General features: G+C 39.0%; 1 protein-coding gene across 19 annotated transcripts in view; it reads right to left on the bottom strand.

Moving 5' to 3' along the window:
* Positions 1 to 888: 888 nt before the first annotated feature.
* LOC120082749 (endonuclease MutS2) overlaps positions 889 to 26,689 on the bottom strand; it is a 72,479-nt gene continuing 46,678 nt past the window's right edge. For 14 of the 19 annotated variants that reach the window (XM_039038071.1, XM_039038039.1, XM_039038085.1 and 11 more), the window contains 11 exons: positions 26,098 to 26,340; positions 25,937 to 26,017; positions 25,700 to 25,847; positions 25,220 to 25,347; positions 12,100 to 12,147; positions 11,895 to 12,025; positions 11,551 to 11,633; positions 2,516 to 2,619; positions 2,100 to 2,170; positions 1,268 to 1,572; positions 889 to 1,112 (listed from right to left, as the gene is read on the bottom strand). In XM_039038071.1, coding sequence (XP_038893999.1) covers positions 958 to 1,112; positions 1,268 to 1,572; positions 2,100 to 2,170; positions 2,516 to 2,619; positions 11,551 to 11,633; positions 11,895 to 12,025; positions 12,100 to 12,147; positions 25,220 to 25,347; positions 25,700 to 25,847; positions 25,937 to 26,017; positions 26,098 to 26,340 — 1,497 coding nt within the window. In that variant the 3' untranslated portion in view covers positions 889 to 957. Of the gene's footprint in view, positions 1,113 to 1,267; positions 1,573 to 2,099; positions 2,171 to 2,515; positions 2,652 to 11,550; positions 11,634 to 11,894; positions 12,026 to 12,099; positions 12,148 to 25,219; positions 25,348 to 25,699; positions 25,848 to 25,936; positions 26,018 to 26,097; positions 26,341 to 26,689 lie in introns of those variants that run through there. The other 5 variants (XM_039038063.1, XM_039038046.1, XM_039038166.1 and 2 more) reach the window with 5 other exon arrangements.

Genomic DNA, 26,689 nt, shown 5'->3' with positions numbered 1-26,689 from the left:
AAATAAATATTAAAACATATTATTTTAGGTATAATAATTAAAATAGACTTATCATCAATTTTTTTTTTTTGTAATTTAAAATTTTAAATAGTTACTTAGTATGATAAATTTTGTTTGTTATAGATTAATTTTTAAATATTAAAGAAAATAACTTTATTTAAAAAAAATATCAATATGGTACACTTTTTTATTTTTAAATGATGCATTTAACTCTTAAAAAATAGAAAATAGATTTAATTAGATGAGAAATATATAAATATATAAATATATAAATATATTTTTAAGTATAAAATTGAAAACTAAATGTTAATTAAAAAGATTACCTGATTTTAGAAGAATCAAGTAAATGTGAAACTAATGCGTTTTTAAAAGTGATTTTAACTGATTTAATTTGAATTATTTGATCAAAAGAATTTTCAAATGACTTTTTGACACAATGCAACATAACTTTAATATTTTTTAAAGTTGGTCTCAAATATAAGAAAATGAACCAAACTATTTAGCAAATTTTCACTATTCATCTACGACTGTTAGTTATTTCAAAAAGTATTTTCAATAAATATGTTATTCTATCTTAAAATTTTTATTGTTCTAAATGATGAAAATTTTCGTTATACTAGATATGAAAGTAAGAGAATTTGAGAGTAGCACTTGAAAAGTCATTTTTGAACCATCTATCTAAAGAATTTCAATATTTGTTTGAAAAACAAATAATTGAAGAATGTATAGTATACTAAACCTAATTTAGATAATTCATTTTTTTTTCAAAAGTGCTTGGAATAAAATTGATTTTGTTTTCAAAAACATTTACTCAGCCAATTCAGTTATTTTGTGGCCATTTTTCTAATTTTTCAGATTGGGTTCATCAGGCGAAACCAACAAAGAGAATAGAGATATGAAATTGGTTAATTTTATAGATTAACGTATACTCGTCAACATCGCATGGCTTCTAGATGATTATCTCATTATGTCAGTGAACTTCACTTTCAACTTTATGCTACCAACTTGAACAATTACTTCGTCTTTCGATGGCTCTACGCCTAAAACTGTCGCTTTTTTCCCAAAGGAAGAAACGTACACAGTATCGCCAACAGTGGGAAACTTGGGCTCCTCTGTAATGTACAAAATTCACAAAGATAAGGTAACAAGAATTCTTTTCATCACATAACCGACAACTTAAGTATAAAAAACGGAGCTTCTATCAGGAAGAAAATTTGCGACTCTTCAAAACACACAAAATTAAACAGGAGATTTGTCAATGGCAAACCTGATCGTGGTTGACTGATGTCACTGGTTGACGATATATGCGCATGCAATGCCATCAAGTTCTTTTTGCCTGCTGTAGTTCGGTTATTAGAGTTTATTCCTCCGCGTTGTCTACTATCAGTGGCAGAGGGTGGGGAGTACTCGATTGGAGATGCACGTAGTTCCCGTACTTTTTGGTGAATGTTAGAACGAGCCCTTGTTGCAGCCTTGATTACCTCTTGCACTTTTCTAAGCCTCTGTCGTTTACCATGTTCAATAATGTTTCTTCTAGCAAGCAACAACTTTTCATGAAGACTGTTTGACTCCCTATGATTAAAAAGGTGGATGGTTAAAAGATCACGATTGCACAAGTTCAAGAGCATCATCTATTGAAAATGACGAAAAGATGAAATAAAGCTAGCGTTTTGAGGAAAGAACCATATTTGTTACTTAAAACTGTTATATATAGGCTAGAAACAAACTTGTATCTCGATAGTTTTTCTAGAGAGAAATTGACAATTATTAAATATATACGACTTTAAAGGAACTATCGTCTATCTAGATATGGATATCACATAAAAAAGCTCAACGCCTTCTCCAAATATCTCCTCCTTCACATTTAAAAGGGTCAGTTTCTTTTCTTTTAATTTCTTTTCTAAATTGCGTTATGCGGATAATAATAGCCACGATTAAAAAAAGATTGATATCACAATTTCAGCAACTATACGAATTAACAATGTCCGGAACTTAATCAACATACAAGGATTTAAATCAGACCTATGGCTATGATATTATTACAGGATGACTAGATTGGACTGAGATTGTTTCCATAAAATTACTTTTACGAGACTCACGTCAAGTTATTTTGAGCTTCTTGTAAGAGGTCTCCATACTTTTTCTTTATACATTCCATATTGGTTATGACCTGCATTAAAATGTAACATTAAATTGTAAATAATATAGTTTAACATATGCTTGAGAAGCAATATACTAAGTGCACAAGGAATTAACATTCCATATCTGCCACTGGTACTGCTAACTGGAGAAGAGAGGACCATCTTTCAGGGTTTTTTTTTTTTTAAAAAAAAAAAAAAAAAATTAAAGAAAGAATACAGATTGAATAAAAAATAAGAACATATTGAATTGGTAAACGGTAACAAAATAATAGCTAATGATAGTATCCCATAAACTTTTCTTTTTATGATGCTTCACAAATAAAAAGGCATACATAAAAAGAAAGGTACAAATTTGCAATGACTCTGCATTCTACCTCATCTATCTTTGCACTTCCCGCACCATAGAGTTCCCGAGCATCATCTACAACAGAACTAGGCAACCCTAACCTTTCAGCAATATTAATAGCATTTGAACGTCCTACAAACATAATTTCGCCTCCTTTAGATTTGCTGAGAGAAAAACCATAATAGAATCCAAGGCACAATAAGCAATTGGTTTACTTAAAAAGTACGAACCTCAACTAAAACTAAAAAATCAATTTTCACGTGCATGAACAGACACTGATCATGAACTGTATACTTTATGTTTTTTTGCCCTAGAAGACATGTTCCTGACAGCGAAGTTAATGAGTGGATTTGGTAGATAGTGGAGTTTGAAACCTTGAAAAGCGTTGGTGATTTTCTGTGACATCCTCTTCACCATCCTTTTCAAAGGCAAGCCTGTGCTTTCCTAGCTAGTTTCCCAAAGTCAAAAGGAAGATTTAGGGTCCCTAAGAAGTGTAAGGTTCTCATCTGGACTGTTGTGCTTGGAGGCCTTCATACATAGAGTCGCAGTCCTCTTGTGGAGCCTTAGCCCCCAGCTGGTGCCCTATGTTCAGGAAATGCTTGAAGGACGTGAATCACTTATTTATTTATTTATTTTCCTGTCCTACAGCCTCCTCCCTGTGGTCCACGTTTCTTGACGCCTTCAGACAATGGTCTCTCAGATGTTTGTTGGTCAAAACTTCAGAAAATGGTCTCTCAGCCTCCTCCCTGTAGTCCACGTTTCTTGACGCCTTCAGACAATGGTCTCTCAAATGTTTGTTGGTCAAAACTTCAATAAGCATGGGATTCTATGGCTCAATTCATGTCCAACTTTTTTGTGAGGATAGAAGGGTAGAGGATTGGAGAGTCTTCTATGACAAGGAAAAATCATGATCATTTGAGGGATGACATTGGGTTCTTTTTGTCTTTTTGGCTCCAGCCTTTTGATTTCTTTTCTACCCAGTTTCTTATTAAAAGAGAGAGAGAGAGAAGAGAAGAATCATAAACTAATTGACTAATTGCCCACCTCAAACGAGTGTAATCATAAACTGAATGACTATTTATCCTCCTCAAATGAGTGGTCTATTGAGTGAATAACTGGACATGTTTCTTGTTTATTATCCTTTACACCCTTGTCTATTATCTTGATTTTAGTCGCCACCAAATCGTCTGATGATTTATTGGTGTAAGTGGTGGGAAATTTGGTTTGTTCCCTAGCAATTAGCTTATAAGCCACCAACAGTATGGACTTATTCCTTTTTGTGTGAAATGTTTTTTTATTCCTTTTTTGGGTTATTTCCTTTCCTAGAATTTTCTTTGTATTATATCTTTTATTTTTGGGGTTCATTTGAATGAATGAAAAATAAGTTTCTCCCAAAAACTTCATGGTATTAGAGCAACCCTAAGCTAACCCTTTTTCTCTGGCGCCGTCTTTCGTCTTAGCCGGTTTTACTCCGACATCTGTTTCGGCGTTAGGCATCTCTCCGGCATCTTACCACCTCCTAATCACCATTGACATCCTCCTCGGTCCAGGTGGTTCCCTCAGTTACGCCTCTCACTGCCCATCGTTCCTTCGCGCTTCTCATCATCGTCGCCACTCGTCATTCGCTGTCCATTCTGTTTTCCAGTGGGTTCTGTGGAGTTGATTCGAAAGTTGTGTCAAAATCAATGCTGTTTTTCATGGGTCTGCTATTCAGCATCTCTCCCCCATTTTTTTTCGTGGGTATGCTGCTAGTTTGTTTTTGTTCCAACATTATCTACAAACATGACACAACACGGGTTAGGAAGCAGTAGTGTTGAACACTCACCTCAACCACATGATTTCTCTCCTCAAATTATGACAAATTGTAAACTTCAAGGTCACAACTTTCTTCAATGGAATCAATAAGTTTTTATGTATATTGACGGTGGAGGCAAAGATGGTCATCTAACTGAGGGTACCTCAGCACCAGATATTGAGGACTCGAAATTTAGAGCAAGGAAGACGGATGATCATTTGGTAATATTGATAACTTGTGATAACAAGTTATTTTGGCACCTAAAATTGGGCTAATGTCAACCTCAATGCATTAGAAAAACTCAAAAGTTGTAAGAAATTTTTATGGCAATAATATCTTAAAAGGATGCTAGCACAATATGTTCCTTAATGCATTTTATATCATAAAATCATTAGAAATTCATATGAAATTGTGATGGCTCTAATGATTGATGCATCAGGAAATTGATGCTTGACGCATCTGGGAAAATGATTGTTAATTGCCAACGTGTCGAATTGACATGCTACACCATCATGGAAAGTCAATGCTATAACATGGTGGAATTTCTGCTGCATGATAAGATATTCTAGAGACCAGCGCCACTGCCAGTGCACATGGTCGACAAGAGCACATGGGACCACTGCTAGCCAACTGTATAAAGTATTTTTGTCCCCTCTAAGTACATGGATTATTCTTATTGGCTGAAATACATTATAAATAGAGTCTTGCATCCCATTTTGAAGAGAGAAGAGAGAGAAGAGGAGCTTTTCATCTTCTTCCTCCATCTTCACCTGAAGTACATGGGTGGAGATGGACAAACCACCATTCTTAAGCTCGCGATGAAGCTGTTGCTGTGGAAAAAAGGCTACCGCATCAGAATTCTGCTATAGCGTTATGCTACTCCATCAACAAGATTTTTGTTCTTCTTTCCATCTCTTCATCCCTACGGTGTTTAATATTTATTGTTATGAACTTTTTGCGCACTTTTATTTCTTCTAGATTGTGATGAAAATAAAAGATGAAGGAGGAAAAGAACACAAATAGTTTACGTGGAAAACCCTAGAACCAGGGAGAAAAAACTATGATAGAGACTTATTTTTTATTATTGAAGTGATACCAAAATACAAGGAAAAGAGGAAGCCCTAGGTCAATGGAAAAATTACAAATATACCCCTAGGGCAATACAACTATTTTCGACACTCCCCCTCAAGTTGGGGCGTAAATATCAATAAGACCCAACTTGCTGATACAATAGTAAAAAATCTGTCTCAACAATCCTTTTGTAAGGACATCTGCAACCTGCTGATTTGAAGGAATGTAGGGAATGCATATGCTTCCATTGTCTAGTATCTCCTTGATGAAATGTCTATCGATCTCAACATGTTTAGTTCTATCATGCTGAACTGGATTATTCACAATACTTATTGCTGCTTTATTGTCGCAAAACAATTTCATTGGAAGTTCGCTGTCTTGATGAAGATCTGTCAACACTTTCTTTAACCAGATCTCGTCACATATCTCTAAACTCCTGGCTCGGTACTCAGCTTCAACACTACTTCTAGCTATAACCCCTTGTTTCTTACTTCTCCAAATGACCAGGTTGCCCCAGACAAATGTGCAATACCCAGACGGCGACTTTCTATCAACAGTAGAACCTGCCCAGTCAGAGTCGGTGTAGGCTTCAATGCAACGTTTATTGGACTTCCTGAACATTAAGCCCTTACCAGGAGTTGCCTTCAGGTACCGTAAAATGTGTTCAACAACTATTATATGTTCCTCGTAGGGGGCCTGCATGAACTGGCTGACAACACTCACTGCATAGGATATATTGAGTCTAGTGTGGGATAAGTAGATTAACTTCCTAACTAATCGCTGATATCTCTCTTTGTTGACGGGAACTCCATTATCTGTATTGCTAAGCTTTGCATTATACTCCATAGGGTATCCACATGTTTACACCCAGCCATTCCTGTCTCTTTGAGAAGGTCAAGAGTGTACTTTCGTTGAGAGACTGAAATACCTTCTTTTGACCAAGCCACTTCCATCCCAAGGAAATACCTGAACTTTCTCAGGTCTTTAATTTCAAATTCCTCGGCCATTCTTGCTTTAAGTCTCATAATTTCAACATTATCATCACCTGACAACATATATCATCGACATAAACAATAAAAACCGCGATCTTCCTTCAACCTGACTTCTTTGTGAACAATGTGTGTTCTGAGTGCCCTCGACTATACCCTTGAGGCTTTAACAAAGCTGGTGAATCTGTCAAACCACGCCTTCGAGGACTGTTTCAGCCCATATAACGACTTCTTTAGTCTTCAAACCCGGTGCTTAAATTGGCTTTCGAAACCGGGGGAGGGCTCATGTAGACTTCCTCTTCAAGTTCTCCATTAAGAAACACATTTTTTTGTCTAATTGATGAAAGGGCCAATCTTTATTCACTGCAACAGACAACAGTACCTGGACAGTATTAAGCTTGGCCACAGGGGAAAATGTCTTAGAATAATCTTTGGAGCACTCCCCCTCAAGTTAGAGCATATATGTTAATCATGCCCAACTTGTTACATAGATAATCTATACGTCTTCCATCCAATGCTTTCGTGAAGATATCTCCTAATTGTTCTCCAGTCTTCACATATCCTCCTTGTTGAATTTTCTCATATACAAAATGGCAATCAACTTCAATATGTTTAGTTCTTTCATGAAATACTGGATTAGACGCAATATGAAGTGTTGCCTGATTATCACACTACAACTTTGTCGGTGTGGTGATTTCAAATCCCAACTCAACAAGAAGTTCATATATCCAAATCAATTCACACACAGATTGTGCCATTGCTCAATATTCTGATTCCGCACTTGAACGTGGCACCACAGTTTGCTTCTTACTCTTCCAAGAAATTAAATTACCACCAACAAAAATACAATACCCTGAAGTTGATCTTCTGTCTTCTTTAGATCCTGCCCAATCGGCATCTGAGAAACATTCAATATTAGTATGACCATAATCTTTATATAATAAACCCTCAAATGGAGAGAGATGCCATTTTCCAGCAACAGGGGCAAAGGACCCATCTGCGATTCTGATTCTTTCATTGTCAGCGCTTGGATAGTATGAAATAAAGTGATCAGATGAGCCAGTTAGATGATCTGTAGCTCCTGAGTCCACAATCCAAGATTTTTTACCATTTATACTAATCAGACCAATGGACTGAGCCATACTTGAGTGTGCAATAGCACTGACACCAAAGTTCTGGCCATTTAGCTTTTCTCCATTAATAATTCTTGCAGAATTTCCCATTGATCCAGACAACAAATTTGCAGTAGGTAAAGTATGGAAAGAATTTACCAGGTTTTCGAAATACAACGGAAGATTGGTTGGCTTTGGTTGAGCACTTTATGGGGTTGTGCCAATAACCGTTCCAAGATTCGTAACCTGTTGCTGAAGATAAGTAAATCGCCTTTGAATCTCAATAGGGAAAACACCCATAGACCGCCCATTGCCTGTATCTCCATTCAAAGTTGCCGGATTGAAGCTGTGAGCTGCGTCGTTGCTGTCAGACGTGGCTGGACCAACCGGTGGTGACTGCTACTCAACGGAAACTCCGCGGCTGGTCGAACCGATGAGATCGACGCGGCTCATCGTCTGCAGCCGAGGGTTTGAGGCCATCTGGGTTGACACGATCCACGGTTGAGCTGACGACTGGGCATCGAACAGCTGGGAGCCTGTCTCTTATACACATCTAGATGTGTATAAGAGACAGTCGAACAGCTGGGAGCTGCCGTCGAAAGGTTGGGCACGATCTGGGCACTATCGAAGAGCTAGGCTGTCTCCATGGCTGGGGTTGTTTGTCCGGCACTGATCTGTTGAAGAAGACGAGGTAAAACAGCCTCCAGGTACTGTTGGACAGCCTCCTTAATCGTGGCAGCCATCTCGGAGTTGGTCGTCGAAGGGGACTCATCAATGGCGGCTAGGGTTTCGTTGCCTTGCTCTGATACCATGATGAAAATAAAAAATGAAAGAGAAGAACACAAATGATTTACGTGGAAAACCCTATAACCAGGGAGAAAAAACCACGATAGAGATTTTTTTTATTATTATTGAAGTGATACACAAAATACAAGGAGACTGCTCAAATAAATAGACAAGGGGAAACCCTGGGTCAATGGAAAAATTACAAATATGTCCCTAAGGCAATACAACTATTTTCGACAGATTGTAATATGAGCTAAGTTCTCTTCAAGGTTTGACTTATGCCCCTATGATGCAACCATACTTATGTTTTAGCCTAAGCTTTTATGAATCATCTTATTGAACCTTCTTTTTGAGAGTTCATGTTTAAATTGCTTTTATCTGCCTGATCAACTGATATAAAATAGTAGCATGTTTTAGGCAAAGGAACAGTCAAAATGTGTGAAAGTGCTCAAGTTGACTGAGAGTGAATATATAAAATTAGATAATATTAGGACTAATATAATCACTCAAAAGAAAATAGAGAGAATGAGAGTAAACGCATTGAGTTAGCACAGATGACCTCCAACTAATTTGATATAGCTTTTAAGAAATAAGGGAGTCCACGACATTTCCTTTTGATCCTGAGATTGATAGGACTTTCAAGAAACATCTCAAGAGAAAAAGAACAAACTGGTGAGATAACAGAAGAATTACAACAAAAGGCAATAAGGGAGTATTTCCAACTGACCCTTCTGACTCAACCTGGAATAGTCAATGCACTCATAAATGCAAACTACTTTGAGTTCAAGTCGGGCTTGATCCAGATGGTAAGGGACAATGCTTTTAGAAGACGTCCCAATGATGACCCTCACAAGCATCTCAAATCATTCATTGAAATTTGTGGAGGTAAAAATCAATGGGGTTTCCAGTGATGCTATTAGATTAAGACCGTTGCATTTTTCTTTGCAGGATCAAGCCAAGTAGGGGTGTTCAAAAACCGATTTAAACTGATAAACTGAGGCGAAACGAAGCAAACCAACTAGTTCGGTCCGATTTTTATTAAACATTTAATTTTTTTGGTTTATTCTATTGAAAATCGAGTTTTTCGGTTTGGTCTACAATTTATCTTCTAAAAAACTGAAAAAACCGAACCGGCCTACACTTTAATTAAGTTTTAAAAACCCATAATATATTAGCCCAAAAGCCTTAAAATCCTAATTCTCACAATCCTTGTCTCTCCCCTTTCACTCAAAACACTTCAGTCGCCTCTCCCCCTCCCTCTCTCCTTCAAGCTTTAATTTTCCTCTCCATTTTGACCCCTAGGCCCTACCACCACAGCTTCAAGAGCGTTCGTTCTTCTCTTCCCATCTCTACTCATCGGCTCCATCATCTCTCTCTCATTGTCGATAGTGTGATTGTCGTTCATCATAATTTATTTTTCTTCATGTTCATTTTGAACTTGTAATTGTTGTTCATTTTTGTCTTCTCTAAAAATTGTGCTATCTCTCGCAACTTCACCTTCTTTTCATCTTCTGCAATTCTTCACCTTCTTTCTTGTGTGGCTAGGTCACCGGAAAGGAAAAATTCGGTTAAGAATTGATTCGAACAGGTTGGAGCTAAAACCGATTAGCTCGGTTTTTTCTTGAAATCGAGGAACATTTCAATTTCTCGGTTCAAAATTCCACAGAACTAGCATGTTCGGTTCGATCATCGATTTTGGACAAAACCGGACCGAACCAAACTGTGAACACCCTTAGAGCCAAGGTTTGGTTGGAAACCACCCCATCAGAGAGCATAACCACATGGGATGAGTTGGCACAAACTTTCTCGAACAAATACTTCCCACGAGCTAAGACAACCAGACTGAGGACAAAGATTGGCACATTCTCAACAAGATGATGAGCCACTCTTTGAGGCATGAGAAATGTATAAGGATCTCCTAAGGAAGTGTCCACAGCGTGGATATCCAGACTGGTTTCAAATCCAGTTGTATGGTTTGACTAGTACCATGAAATCTATCTTGGATATTGCAGCAGAAGGGTTCATATTTGCAAAAACAACCCAAGCAGCTCACATTCTTTTGGAGAACTTAGCCAATACAAGCTACAACTGGCTTAGTGACAAGCTAGGCTCAGTGAGAGATCATCTACAACTAAAGTGGTGGGACCATATGAGATTGATGAGGTAAATTCTCTAAAAGCTCAAATGGCTTTGCTTACTAATGCTTTGCAGAGGCTAGACACCAATGAATCCTCCCTCAATAGCATCTTTGGCTTATGGCAGCTGAAACTTCACCCAAGAACTGATGTCGACCAACCGATGCTCACCCCTAGCGTGTCTATATCGATTACAGGAAATTGAATAAAGCAACTAGAAAAGATCATTTTCCTCTTCTTTTTATTGATTAAATGCTTGATAGGCTTGGAGGTTTTTCTCATTACTGTTCTCTTGATGGCTTTTCAGGTTACAATCAGATTGTTATTGATCTAGAAGATCAAGAAAAGACAACATTCACTTGTCCATAAGAGACATTCGCTTTCAAGAGAATGTCATTTGGGTTGTGCATTTCACCAGTAACTTTCCAGCATTGCATGATGGTCATATTCCAGGGACTTATAGAGGATGTGATGGAGGTTTTCGTGGATGATTTTTTTTTTCCTGTTTTTTATCCTCTTTTTATTGATGTCTTGCTGACCTATCTCCAATTTTGTAAAGGTGCCAAGATGCCAAACTTGTTTTAAATTGGGAAAAATGTCATTTCATGGTCACAGAGAGCATTATGCCAGGGCATAAAGTTTCTTCAGACGACCTCTTCTCAATAATTAGACATTGACATCTTAAACCTAAGACATAATTAACTTCAAGAATTAATTACGTACTTTAAATTCCTATGATTTTAAGAATTCATTTTGCAAGTTAAAATAATTCATTTAAAATATATCAGGAAGTGGTTTATCAGACAACATTATTAACAAATTTAATTCAACAAGCATATGAAAAGAACTCAGGAATTCCTTGAGGATCCTTTATTGGAATTTTATACAATCAGTTCACTTCTATTGAATAAGATAGGATTTTATAAAGAAAATAAATATAATTCGAAATCAAGTTTTATCGATGTTATTTCCATGTCCAAACACACTCGTTGCATTCCTAGGCGTCGCATTCTCATATTTGCATACTAAATGCCCAAAGGTATTACTGAATAATAAATGAAAGCTAATGTTTCTCTTATCCAAAATGAAAGAACAAAAGTTTTAAAAAAGAGGAGGGGGAGAATGTATAAAATGTGAGGGGATTAAATGGTTAATCATATTTCAGTAGTGAGAACCTGGTACTCCCCAGAGAATCTTGTAAGTTGGCTTTAGGTTCACCTCATCAAATTCCATGCATGCGTTTTCAAAGACTTCATTGCTGTGGAGAAAAACTTCACAACCATGAATAAAAGATCTTTGAGCAAGAAAAAGGAAAGAATTGTTAAAAAAGCATGTGTACTCAAAAGGATACTTGATTTATTTGTTTTACTATTTTTTAAAAAACAAGGTTTCTATTATAAAGTTAAAAAAGTCAAGCAACCAAAACCTGTCATTATTGAATTCATAGAAAGAAAAGAAAAGAAAAGAAAAAACCTGTAAATTTTGCATTCAAATCCTATCTGTAATTTGCATACTGTACCTATATTTTAGGGTTTTAAGTTCTCCATGATGTGTTGTTGCAACTGTCAATGCAGCGCCAGATTTAGCAAAAGATTCCAGCAGTGACATCCCAAGTGCAGCTCCCTCCAGAGGATTGGTCCCTGCTCCAACCTACCATGCAGAAAAAACTAGACTAAAATTGACGATGGTTTTTCAATTGTTTCCGAACCGAGTTTCATACTTACTTCATCCAATAGTACTAACGACCGACTAGTTGAAACTGACTGTATGTCCTGTCATATGCAAGAAAGTAATCATATGAAGAAAAGGTATCAGATAATTCCAATAAATGAGTATGAAACAATTTGCATTATAGACAATAGCCTTTGGGGTGTCTCTTATACACATCTAGATGTGTATAAGAGACAGCTATTATCTTGATTTTAGTCGCCACCAAATCGTCTGATGATTTGTTGGTGTAAGTGGTGGGAAATTTGGTTTGTTCCCTAGCAATTAGCTTATAANACATACAGTTCTTCATTAAAAAACTCTTCAGCACCTCTCTTTCCAAGTATTCTGTTATGTTTTGTCAAAACACTAATTATCCGAAAAGTTTTCAACTAACTCAAAAGCTTAAGCTAACTATCAACATTTATTCCAGCTATTTCTCCTCCCACACTCCTCCCGTACCCTAAAACCCTAACCCTCTCCACCCATCGTCGTCAGTCATCCTTCCAACAAGTCATTGCTCATTGTCGCTACTTGTGGTTGTCATCCTCGCCACCTGCCAGATGTTTTAGTAGTTGTTTGTGGTACTCTTTTAGTTTTCTCTCGTCATTGCCAGCCAACATTCTCTATCTTTGCCGCTTGTCGATTGTTTGCCTTTCACATCCTCACATCTTCTTCTCTCCTTGCAATCTCATGCGTTCTTGTCTAACGTCCTACCTTTTGTTTTCTCCCTTCCACTCACGTCCTTCTTTTCTCCCACTCACAACCTTTGTCCTTTCAATGATCACTAGTGTCTTCGTCTCAGAACAACTTGTCTTTATCAGTTGTCTTGCTCTAACTGTTGGTGGTTAGCTAGTTTGTTGTTCGTCTCTCTTTGACCACTTGTTTCACTCTAAGAAGCACATACACTGACACACGACACGGTGAAGTGTCAATTTTCAAAAAAGTAGGACGCGACGTTGGGGACACATAAATAAAATATGTGTACATATTTTGACATATTGTGAAACATGCACACATATTTAACAAAGTGTTGTTTTCAAATATAGAAAAATGAACCAACTTATTTATAAATATAACAAAATTGTCACTGTCTATTGAAAGACACTAATAGACATCTAATAATAGATACTGATAGATGTCTATCAGTGCTTATCGTTGTTTATCACTAATAGATAGTGACATTTTACAATATTTGAAAATATTTTCAGCACTATTGTCATTTAAAATAATTATCCTTTAACAAATGGAAGAAAAAACAAAAATTAAAAGAAAAAGAAAAAAGAAAGATAAAAACGAATGGAATAAACACAGAAATGGGAAAAGAGAGACAAAAATAATACAAGAAGTCACAGAAGTTGCTGGTGGTTGTGGGTCTTGAAGTTAAAGTCGATGCCGTCAATTAAGTTGGTTAGCATCAGTTTTGGGTTTCTTCATCCGTCAAATTACTTGATTTTGGTTATCAATGGATTGTAGTAGCTGTTGTAACGACAAAAACTTGTCCAGATTTTTTTGCATGCTTCGAAGGAAATCTCAGAGATGCCTATTGATCCCATTAATGAGACGCTCTTTGATGATTTCAACAGTTGGTCAATGTCGGTTTTACCATTTTGCAAAATCAACAGTCGATCGATTCCCTTATTTGTGAAAAACCCGACCAACTTTGAGTTAAGTAATCATGATTACTTCTTTTCTCTCTCTCAACTTTCTCTCTTTTCTCCTTCCCCTTCTCCTTTCTCTTCATCACTTCAACATTTTTCGTCACTCTTTGTTTTGGGATTATGCTTATTGCTTCATCAACACCTCACCTCAAGAAAATATGTTCTATACATGGTCGGTTTGATTTTCATCACTCTCATCTCTTTTTTCCCTTCTCCCTCAACATTGCTCTCCATTTTCTTTCTACTTCAATGTTGTTCCCTATTTCACTCTCAACTTTAAGCACCCCAAAACCGACTGACCAACCATGTTTTTGGTCAATCGGTTTGATGAAGAGGGCCACACAGGGCGGGCGAATGTCCAAATCGAACCGCGTTCAATGCTTTTCAAGCCACGTTAGCCTCTACCTCCGAAGACAAGGCTGAACTGGAGGAGATGGTAACCGAGCCAAGCTTTGCCAGAAATTGTAGAATCCCAGGATGGGGGCATTTGAATTCTTATCTGCACTCCAGAGAAAATGGGAAAGGCGACGGAGCCACTAGAGAAAGGACTCATGTATGTGGACGTTTGGGTCAACCAAAGATCGGCCAAAAACACTATGGTTGACTCTGGGGCTACCCATAACTTCATGGCTGAAACGGAAGCTCGGCCGCCTGAACTTGACTTGGGAAAGAGATGCAGGGAAGATGAAAGCTGTGAATTCCGCAGCCCTACCGATTACGGGGATAGCGAAGAGAACTCCGGTGAAGTTAGGAGACTGAAGGCTTCGTGGACTTCGTGATTGTCAAGATGGATGATTTCGATGTGAATATTGGGGATTGGAATTCCTACTTGAACATTAAAGTCATACCAATGCCCCTCGCCAAATGTTTAGTCATTACCGGATCTACACCCACCGTAGTCCAAGCAGTATCAAGCAGCCAAATGGGGTGAAATGATCTCAGCCCTCCAATTGAGAGAGGCTTGGCCCACGACGAACCCACGTTCATGGCCATCCCGATAGAATCAGTTGAGTCCACTGAAGAGGAGATCCCCAAGATGTTCTATTTGTCTTTGGAGAGTATCGGGATGTTATGCCGAAAAGCTTGCCCAAGTCCTTACCCCACGAAGGGGGATTGACCATGAGATTGAGTTGTTACCAGGGGCAAAGCGCCTGCCAAGAATGCATATCGGATGGCCCCGCCAGAATTGGCCGAAACTCCGGAAACAGTTAGACGAGTTGTTAGATGCAGGGATTTATCAGACCGGCAAAGGCCCCTTACGGAGCCCCAGTACTGTTCCAGAAGAAGAAGGATGGGAGCCTCCGGTTGTGCATCGACTATTGGACCTTGAATAAGCTCACAGTCCGCAACAAATATCCCTTCCTATCATTATTGACTTATTTGATCAACTTTCACGATGCTAAGTATTTCTCAAAGCTGACCTACGGTCTGGATATTATCAGGTCCGAATTGCTGAAGGAGACGAACCTAAGACGACCTGTGTCACGAGATATGGAGCCTTCGAATTCCTCGTGATGCCCTTTGGCCTCATCAAATGCTCCAACAACTTTCTGTACCTTAATGAACCAAGTGTTTCACTGAATCCTCGACAAATTCGTCGTAGTGTATCTTGATGACATTGTGGTCTTAGTGCCTCGCTGAGAGGACCATCGACATCACCTCCAACTTAGTCTTCGAAAAGCTGAGGAAAAATCAGTTGTATTGTAAGAGAGAGAAGTGCTCCTTTGCCCAAGAGCGCATAAATTTCCTCGGCCACGTGATTGAGTGTGGTCGGATTAGTATGGAAGAGGGCAAGGTGGCCGCGATTAGAGACTGGAGGGTACCATCATCCGTGACCGAACTACGATCCTTCCTCGGACTAGCCAACTACTATAGGCAGTTTGTAGAAGGATTCTCGAGAAGAACAGGGCCATTAACCGAACTGTTGAAGAAGGATAACCAATGGAGCTGGACTCCTGAATGTCAAGCCGCCTTTGAGGGCTTGAAGAAAGTGATGATTGAAGGGCCGGTCCTCGGAATTGCCGACGTGACCAAGCCATTTGAAGTAGAGACTGATGCTTCTGACTTCGCGTTTTGGCGTGTCCTCCTCCAAGACGGACACCCCATCGCGTATGAGAGTAGGAAACTAAATGATGCCGAACGGAGGTATGCCGCCTCCGAGAAGAGATGTTAGCAGTAGTTCACTGCTTGAGGGCCTGGAGACAGTATCTCTTGGGGGCCAAGTTCGTGGTCAAGACCGACAACAACTCCATTTTGTCACTTCTTCAACCAACCGAAGTTGTCGTCGAAACAGGCACGGTGGCAGGAGTGTCTAGCGGAGTTCGACTTCCAATTCGAGCATAGACCGGGAAAAGTAACCAAGCGGCCGATGCTCTTAGCCGAAAGAGCGAACATGCGGCCCTATGCATGTTCGCCCACCTACAAGCAAGTACGTTGAGTGCAACAGTACGAGAAACTGTCAAAACTCACTTGACAAACGACACAGCGGCGCAGGCCATCCTACAGTTGGCCAAAGAGGGGAAGACACGCCAGTTCTGGGTGGAAGATGATCTACTATTACACAAGGGCAATCGCCTCTACATCCCCAGATCCGCGGAGGTTACGAAGGGTCGCTGTGATGAAGGAGTGTCACGACACACCGTGGTGGCAGGACATAATGGTTGGTAGAGGACTTATTGCCCTTCTGAAACAAGGCTACTGTTGGCCAAGCCTTCGAGAGATGTTCATGCAATTTACCAAGACTTGCCTTGTCTTGCCAATAAGATAAGGTCGAAAGGCGAAATTAGCGGTTCTGCTGGAACCCCTACCTGTGCCCTTTAGACCATGGAGAGCGTGTCTCTCGACTTCATCACCCATTTGCCCAAGGTGGGTGAGTTCGAATCGATCCTTGTTATCATCGACCGGTTCTCAAAATATTGCCACTTTCGTCCAATGCCGAAAATGTGCATAGCCGTGATGACTGCCCAGTTGTTCTTCAAACACATCGTGAAATTATGGGGCGTCCCCGCGAGCATTGTTAGCGATCGGGACGGAAAATTCACTGGGACATTCTGGACAGAATTGTTCAAAATATTGGGGTCAACACTGAATATCTCCTCTAGCTATCATCCCCAAACTGACGGCCAGACGGAACGCTTCAACAGTATGCTCGAGGAATATCTGCGTCACTTTATCGACGCTAGGCAGAAGAACTGGGTCCAGTTGTTAGATGTGGCTCAGTTCAGCTTCAATAGCTAGCAGAGTTTTCGCGACTGGAAAAACGCCCTTCGAAGTGGTGTGCGGTAGACAGCCACTCATGCCACACTTGTGTGAACCACCCTTTGCAGGCAAAAGTCCTCAGGCACATAACTTCACTAAAGAGTGGAGGCAAAACCTCTGAGATAGCTCGCGCCTACCTAGAAAGAGCATCAAGAAGGATGAAAAGAGTGGGCTGATAAGAAGCGGAGGGCCTCGAGTTTCAAGCCGGGACAAGATCCTGATCAAGCTACGACCGAAACAGTTTCGTTTCCAAGGCCAGAGAGACCAACGGCTAGTAAGGAAATATGAAGGTCCAGTGGAGGTAATTGAGATCGGGAGAACCTCATATAAGGTTTCAGTTACCCTCATGGATGAAGATTCATCCTGTCATCCATGTGAGTATCTTGAAGCCCTATCATCCCGATCCGAGGATGAACAACGAAACATGCTTAAGGCGCCCACCGGTCACGATGAAGAGTTTCTGCAGAGAAAGAAGTTGCACAAATCCTGGATAAACGTACAGCGCCGTATTGGAAGACCCAGACGAGAACTGACAGAGTTCTTAGTGAAATGGAAGGATCTCCCCGACGAAGAGATCAGTTGGGAGCGGGCCGAAGATTTGAAGAATGCAGCTCCAGCCATCGCAGATTTTGAACAAGGTCAGTTGACGGGGACGTCAACCAATTAAGTGGAGGAGAATGTCACGGTCATGCTTGTCCAGGGCCTGTTGCCATGGCCGCATGCCCGATCCAACCCCCTTCTAGCATACTTTCATATCTTGTATTGTATTAGCTTAGTTAGCTTGCTTTCTTTACATTTTCTTTGTAAGTGACCACTCGCCCTTTTGCATATGCAAGGGCGCCAGTTGGCTTTTTTGTTCAGAATTCACTATATGGGGATAAGACTAACAATCACTTCCTCATACCCGGAGTAGTACTCTATAAAGCTGTTGTTGTTGCTTATTGCTTTTTAGTCTACTACAATCTTTCTTTCTTTATTCACACTTACAAAAACTTCTTACGAAAACCTTTTCTCCAAACCCGTTTTCTAAAACCGTTTTCCGTAAAACGGGGGTGGAGGTTGCGAGAGGCACTCGGTGTGCCATCGGCAGTCCGTATTCGAGTTGGCTGACTTGTTCGTGAGCGGGAACAAGTGCCGCACAATCGCTAAGAGAAGCTTCCGAAAGAGAGATTGTGACACACAGCAGGCCCCCAAACAGTAGGCGACGACAGTCACATGACAAATCAAACTCTAGGCGTGTACTTGTAAGTGACTCGGTTAATGAGAATACACAGCATCAACCCTCAGCCGATAATAAGACCAATTTGAGTGCTGTCGAGGTGAGTGCCATTGCACAATCAGGTACATTTCCATCTTTTGGCCTTATTAGCATCAATGGCAAGAAACCCTGGATTGTAGATTCAGGGGCCATAGATCATCTCACCAGCTCTTCAGAATTGTTTGTTTCATACTGTCCGAGTGCGGGAAATGAACGTATTAGAATTGCAGATGGGTCTTTTGCCCCGGTTGCAGGGAAAGGAAATACCTCTCCTTTTGATGGTTTAGTACTACGTGATACACTTCATGTGCCTAAAATTTCATATAATCTTTTATCGGTCAGTAAAATTACAAGAGATTTGAATTGTAAGGCCATTTTCTCACCAAATTCTGTTGTGTTTCAGGATCAGAAGTCGGGGATGACGATTAGCACTGTCCGGCACAATAGGGGACTCTACTTCCTTTCTGACGATGCTTCTTCTAGGGAGGATCATAGAACTGGTTTTATGTCTTTAAATTTTTCTACTTCCGAAAATGACTTTATGTTATGGTATTATCGTTTAGGACTTGTTTCCGCATTTATTCCGCAATATTAATGTTATAATTCTATAATTAGGATTTTCCATTTGTGTAAATATTTTGTGATATTTTCCTTTTGTAATATTTTCCTTTTCTATGCCTTGTACACTTGTATATATTCATATCTTTGGTGAATGAATAAAGTATTCAGATTCTTTCTCAAATCTAAAAGTTTTACATGGTATCAGAGCTCTCTAAATAAACTTAGGATTTTTGTGAACCTTAGGGTTTGAGAATTTAGAACCCATTTGTGGTACGTTTAGGATTTTGTGGAGAGGTGAGTTTACACTTTTGGCTCACAGTCGCCGTCTTCGGTTCGTTCGCAGTCGTCAGCCACCGCCGCTGGAAAAAAAATGTTGTTTTTTTCGACGCCGCCCAGTCCAAAGAGAAGCCCAGCCGCCGATCTACAAAACCTCAAAGTCCGGTTGCCATCTGACCAGCGCGTGAGGCTCACATGCCGATCGTTCTTCTCTGCCGTCCGTCCACGCGCCAGCGCGTGTAGGCTGTCTCTTATACACATCTAGATGTGTATAAGAGACAGAACCAATACTCATGTCTGAGATTGTTCCTATGGTGTCAAAAGTAACTGAACACAAGTTGAATGGATCCAACTACTTTTCATGGAGATCAAATGTCCGTCACTTTATTAGGAGCATGGAGATGGATGATCACATCACAAAAGAGCCACCGATTGATGCTAATAAGAAGATTTGGTGGCGGGACGATTCAATGATGCTTCAGGTATCCAGTCTCTAAAGACCTTTCTTCATAGTCATTCCATACAAAAGATTTGGGCATGTTGAAATACTTCTTAGGAATTGAGGTAATAAGAAGCGAGAAAGGAATTCTATTATCACAGAGAAAATATGTACTTGACTTGTTGACTGAAACAGGAAAGCTAGGGGCTAAGCCATGTAGTACCCCAATGATGCCCAACTTACAACTCACAAAAGATGGAGAACTGTTAAAAGATCCTGAAAGATATAGGAGGTTAGTGGGAAAACTTAATTACCTTACAGTGACTCGACCCGACATAGCCTATTTAGTAAGTATTGTGAGTTAGTACGTGTCATGCCCTATAGTTGATCATTGGGCTGCATTGGAACAGATTCTTTGTTATTTGAAGGCTGCTCCCGGGCGTGGTTTATTATAAAAGGATTATGGTCATACTAATATTGAATGTTTCTCAGACGCTGATTGGGCAAGATCTAAAGAAGACAGAAGATCAACCTAAGGGTATTGTGTATTTGTTGGTGGTAATTTGATTTCTTGGAAGAGTAAGAAGCAAAATGTGGTGTCACGTTCAAGTGCAGAATCAGAATATAGAGCAATGGCACAATCTGTGTGTGAATTGATTTGGATATATGAACTTCTTGTTGAGTTGGGATTTGAAATCACCACACCGACAAAGTTGTGGTGTGATAATCAAGCAGCACTTCATATTGCGTCTAATTCAGTATTTCATGAAAGGACTAAACATATTGAAATTGATTGCCATTTTGTACATGAGAAAATTCAACAAGGGTTGGTATCTACAGGATATGTGAAGACTGGAGAATAATTAGGAGATATCTTCACGAAAGCATTGGATGGAAAACGTATAGATTATCTATGTAACAAGTTGGGCATGATTAACATATATGCTCCAACTTGAGGGGGAGTGTTATAATTCTATAATTAGGATTTTCCATTCTGGTAAATATTTTGTGGTATTTTCCTTTTCTATGCCTTGTACACTTGTATATATTCATATCTTTGGTGAATGAATAAAGTATTCAGATTCTTTCTCAAACCTAAGAGTTTTACAATTAATATAGCGTCTCTAAATTGTGATGTGTGTATTCGTGCTAAACAAAGTTGTATTACTTTTCGTTCTCAACCTTATAAGCCATCCAGTCATTTCTCCCTCATTCATAGTGACGTCTGGGGACCCTCACCTACTACTACCTCCACTAGTAAACGTTAGTTTGTCACCTTCATAGATGACCACACATGCCTCACTTGGGTGTTCTTACTTGCTGATAAGTCTGAGGTGTCTTCCACCTTTCAACAGTTTTATACCATGGTTGAAACACAGTTCCATGCAAAGATTGGAATTTTGAGGAGTGATAATGGACGAGAGTTCTTTAACACCTCTTTTCGTGACTTTCTTGTGTCTAAGGGGATTGTCCACCAAAGCTCGTGTGCTTATACTCCTCAACAGAATGGAGTAGCCGAGCGTAAAAATCGTCATCTGGTGGAAGTTGCTCGGTCCTTAATGTTGTCTGCCACTCTTTCGTTCTATCTATGGGGAGATGCCATTCTTACTTTGGCTCACCTCATTAATTGCATGCCCTCTCGTGTCCTTGACTTTCATAATCCCTTGGACCTTTTCAAAGAATCCTATTTGGCTACTCACCTGATTTCTGATGTACCCCTCCGTTGTCTTTGGCTGTGTCGCGTTTGTCCACTCCCATGGCCCAAATCGCACAAAATTCACCCCTCGTGCTCAGAAATGTGTTTTTGTTAGGTACCATCTCCACCAACGTGGGTATAAATGCTATCATCCGTCCTTTCGTAAGTATTTTGTCTCCATGGACATTACTTTCATTGAAGATCAGCCCTTATTCCCCGTTAGTCATCTTCAGGGGGAGAGCTTGAGTGAAGAGCCTAAGTGGTCCTCCTATGATATCCCTTTAGGGGAATCCGCCCCGATTCCTTCTCCTAGTTCTGAAAAAGCCTGTCCTGTCCTCCCTACCAACTAGATTCCATGGATAACCTACTATAGGAAGAATCTTAAAAAGGAAGGGACGCCACCTATTGAACAGCTGGCTCCGGTCCATGAATCAAACTCTGCATCTGGTCCAGGTACGTGTATCCCTGAAACTAATGATGTTGATATATGTATGGAGACTGACAAGTGCAGGGAAGATAAGGATGAAGGAGGTGACAATATTGAAAATGTGACAGATGAGGAGACAACTAAGAATGATAGCAATAAAGGAAAAATGCCAGTTTTTGATAAGGAAGTGGAAGATACTACTGAAATTCTTGATATGCAGATGACCGATCATGCTGAGAAATCTAGAGAGTTGGAAAATCTTGATGCCTCTCTTGATCTTCCAATAGCACTGAGGAAAGGTACTCGTTCATGCGCGAGGTACTCTATGCACAGCTACATAACATATAGTAATCTATCTCCCGAATTTAGAGCCTTCACTACCAGTTTGGACACTATCATGGTCCCAAGTAGTTTTCGTGAAGCAATGGAGAGTTCTGAATGGAAAACGGCTGTTATGGAAGAAATGAGGGCTCTTGAGAAAAATGGAACGTGGGAACAGGTGCCTTTACCTGAAGGGCACAAGATTGTTGGATGCAAATGGGTGTTCACCGTAAAATACAAATCAGATGGGACAATTGACCGATATAAGGGCAGACTGGTTGCTAAAGGTTTCACCCAGCCTACGGAGTTGATTACTCTAAAACTTTCTCTCCCGTTGCCAAACTCAACACTATTCGAGTTTTGTTGTCGATTGCAGTAAACAAAGATTGGCCACTTCACAAGTTAGATGTTAAAAATGCATTCCTCAATGGAGAACTTGAAGAGGAAGTCTATATGAGCCCTCCTCCTGGATTCGAGAGTCAGTTCAAGCACAGGGTTTGTAGACTGAGAAAGTCATTATATGGACTGAAACAGTCTCCAAGGGCTTGGTTTGATAGGTTCACCACATTTGTTAAAGCACAGGGATATAAACAAGGGCACTCAGATCATACATTGTTTACGAAAAGGTCCGACTCCGGGAAGATTGCAGTCCTCATAATGTATGTTGATGATATTGTTCTGTTTGGCGATGATGAGGGTGAGATTACAAGGCTCAAAACAAGAATGGCCAGAGAATTTGAGATTAAAGGCCTTGGCAAGCTGAGATACTTTCTTGGAATGGAAGTAGCTCGATCAAGAGAAGGTATTTCAGTATCGCAACGGAAATATACACTGGACTTACTCAAAGAAACAGGCATGACTGGGTGTAAACCCGCTGACACACCCGTGGAGTATAATCCAAAACTTGGTGGTATAAACAACGAAGTTCCTGTTAACAAGGAAAGGTATCAGAGGTTGGTTGGAAAGATGATCTACCTGTCCCATACGAGACCAGATATTTCATATGTAGTAAGCGTGGTAAGCCAGTTTATGCAAGCTCCCTATGAGGAGCATATGACTGCAGTTGAGCGTATTCTTCGGTACTTGAAAGGGACTCTTGGTAAGGGTCTGATGTTCAGGAAGTCTAAAAAAAGGACTATTGAAGTTTATACCGATTCTGATTGGGCAGGCTCTGTTGTTGATAGAAAGTCAACCTCTGGGTATTGCACCTTTGTCTGGGGTAACCTTGTCACCTGGCGAAGTAAGAAACAGGGAGTGGTGACCTGAAGTAGCACTGAAGCTGAGTACAGAGCAATAAGCTTAGGGAAATGTGAAGAAATCTGGTTGAACAAGGTGCTGTCTGATCTTTACCAAGAGAGTGAGCTTCCAATGAAACTGTTTTGTGATAATAAAGGAGCAATAAGCATTGCAAACAATCTAGTCCAGCATGACAGAACAAAACATGTAGATTGATAGACACTTCATTAAAGAAAGACTGGATAATGGGAGCGTTTGCATCCCCTATATTCCCTCAAGTCAACAAGTGACAGATGTTCTCACCAAAGGGTTACTTAGACCAAACTTTGACTACTATCAGCAAGTTAGGTCTTATTGATATTTATGCCCCAACTTGAGGGGGAGTGTTGAAAGTAGGGTTTTTTCCCTAGGGGTATTATTGTAATTGTCTTCTACCCTAGGGCTCTCTACTGTCTATTTATTCACCCTGTTCTCTTGTATTCAGTGTATCAATTAAAATAATAAGAAAAAGATTTGTATCGTGATTTTTCTCCCTGTTCTAGGGTTTCCATGTAAACTGTGTGTTGGACTCTCTTTTCTTATATTTCATCATTTTTAAAAGTTTAAAGACCAAAATAGAACAAAATTCAAAGTTCAGGGACCAAAATAGAATTTAGACTATGTATATATATAATACCTTATGGGTTATTGTAAATTTATTTATATCTATACTTCAATACTCCCATTCATTTATAAGTATGAAAATTTGTAAAGATTAATAAGTGTGTTTAATTATATTAATACTTCAATAACATTCGTGCATTAAGAAATTTGTAGAAGGTCTAACAAGTGGAAATCAATATTATGGGGAGAAAATGACATTACAAGAGTGCAACCAAGACCTTTGACTCTAATACCATGTTAAATCATCGATCAACTCAAAAGCCACGTTAAATGACCAATAAACCCAAAAACTTAAGGCCTCATTTGGTAACTATTTGATTTTTTGTTTTTGTTTTTGAAAATTAAGCCTATTTTATCTACAATTCTTACAATGATTTGCATCTTTCTTAAGTACAATGGTTGAATTCTTAGCCAAATTCCAAAAACAAAAACAACTTTTTGAAAGCTACTTCTTTTAGTTCTCAAAATCTGACTTGGTTTTTTAAACTATTGATGAAAAATGGATAACAAATGAAGAAATTTGGAGGTTGAAGTAGTGTCCATAAGCTTAATTTTCAAAAACAAAAACAAAAAACAAAATGCTTATCAAAGCCTAAGTTAATGGATTATAGGAAATTTGTTATATTGTAGTTTTTTCGAGAAAAGTTTCAATGTATTACAAAATTCCAAATTACAAGAAGATATAATACAATGGAAAAATACAAAAGGAAACGAGCAATATTTAGTACAAAAACAGCTTTGCTTTGCCTAATATGACTATATCTCCCGGTCGGTGCCCCTCTGTATGCAGATAGCAAGTCGGAACTCTTTATTCTCTGTCCTTTTTCCAACAGAATTTGGAGTCTCATTTTCTCTGCTTTCAATTGGTCTTCGGCTTCACCCATGGACATCCCTTGTTTTTTATCTTCCATTCTTGAGGGTCATTGAATGAAGAGTCTCTTAGGGATGCATCTCACCAGGGTATTTTTTTGGTCGGTTTGGTCTGAGCATAATAGCCACATTTTCAACAACAAAGGGCAGTCATTTGATATTTTCTTGGAACATGTTATTTTCTCAGAGATATTTTGGTGTAACTTGTCTATGCTTTTCTCTAGATATATTCTACTTATACCTTTGCCCCTCGTTTATCCAATTGGAGACATCTTTCATAACTCCTTTGGATTGGGATCACTTTTCCCTTTTCCGTAATTTCATACATCAATGAAATTGTTTCTAAAGTACAAAAATATAGCTCATGAGAATATATAGAATAGAATAGTATCTCAACCAAATAAATATAAAATCATTCGAAAAAGGAATGAAGTGGACAAAGATAGGGTTAGGATCCAAATTTTTACTTACACTTATTTTTCTCAAATGGCCAGAAAAGGTGGACAGAGATTGGGTAAGGGACTGTTCATCACCGATATCAGCAAAAATCGAATCAAACCAAGGGATTTGTGCAGACTCTGAAGCTAAAACATGAAGCCCTATGATGTGATCAAAAGGAAAGAATGGTCATTTAAATATTCCGTTTTAAAAAGCCAATATCACAAGAGACAAAATTGAAGTATAGTAATAATGAAGGTAGACTTTTGATATCACACATTTTCTATTCATTATATAGGTAATATTGCTCTGCATCTCATTCCACCACATTTTGAAGTGGTTACATAAATTAGACCCCATTCCACCACATTAACGGCCCCACTTGGGCCTAACAAGATTGACCAACCAAGCGTAGCTTGAATTCGTTACATAAATGAAAACAAAAAAAACGTTGTGGGCCAAAAAAAAAGAAAAAAAGAAAATTAAAAGAAAGCAGACAGTTCATAAAAATACCTGATTTCGCCATCATGGCTGCCAATCCAATGGTCTTCAAACAAACAGTCTTACCCCCAGTATTAGGGCCCGTTATAACTAATACTTGGATTCTACGAGATATTGAAAAATCAACCGAAACAGGACGAGCTTTTTCCAATTGTTCAACCTAATAAGAAGCACCTTTGCATTAGAACATATTAAATAATAATGCAAGAAGATTTTATCAACTGACACTAAATCACATTAACAAATTACCTTCATTTTTAATAATGAAATATCTACAACTTCTTTTTCTTTCCATGACATATTCCCCCCAGGAAGTTTTCTCCCCATCTCCTAGGAGAAAAATGATGGCTCAGAACAGCTCAATTTAATAAATAATTGCTTTCTACAGTAACAGACTCAGGATAGCTTACAGTAAAAGCATTTTGGACATCCCTCTTGGCATTTTCCAAATTTTCTCTATATTGCTGAAGTAGTAAAGGGTGATGGGCATTTTGTAAATAGAGGACCCATTCATTCTTCTTCGAGTGTGATGCCTCAGATGTTTGGTCCCCTGATAAGCAGACATTAGCAATAGAAGAATTGCAGCCTTCTGGTAGGATTAAATTGGGACACGTCCCCCCAAATGAAAGACCATAGGATGCTCGAGCATTGACCTGTCCATTAAGGAAAAACATAAATTTTCCAACTAAGAAATAAGATTTGAGAACAGGGATATTGTGATGTTTTCATAGAAATTCAGAAATAAATATGTCAACGCCAATTGTCAAGTTTAATATTGAGATAAATTTAAAAGAAAAAAGAAAGGGCGGTTACATAAGCAATATTGTTTTGAGATGGGCAACTGATGACATTACAAGTCAAGTAATAAATCTAATAAACGAGTGTCATTATTTCTTCCTGGACAACTCTTAGGTTTGAGAAAGAATCAGAATACTCTATTCATTCACCAAAGATATGAATATATGCAAGTGTACAAAGCATATAAAAGGAAAATATAACAAG

Source organism: Benincasa hispida, chromosome 1 (genome assembly GCF_009727055.1).
Source record: "Benincasa hispida cultivar B227 chromosome 1, ASM972705v1, whole genome shotgun sequence".
Taxonomy (NCBI): domain Eukaryota; kingdom Viridiplantae; phylum Streptophyta; class Magnoliopsida; order Cucurbitales; family Cucurbitaceae; genus Benincasa; species Benincasa hispida.
Note: the sequence above shows the minus strand (reverse complement) of the source record. Positions and strands in the feature narration are given on the sequence as shown.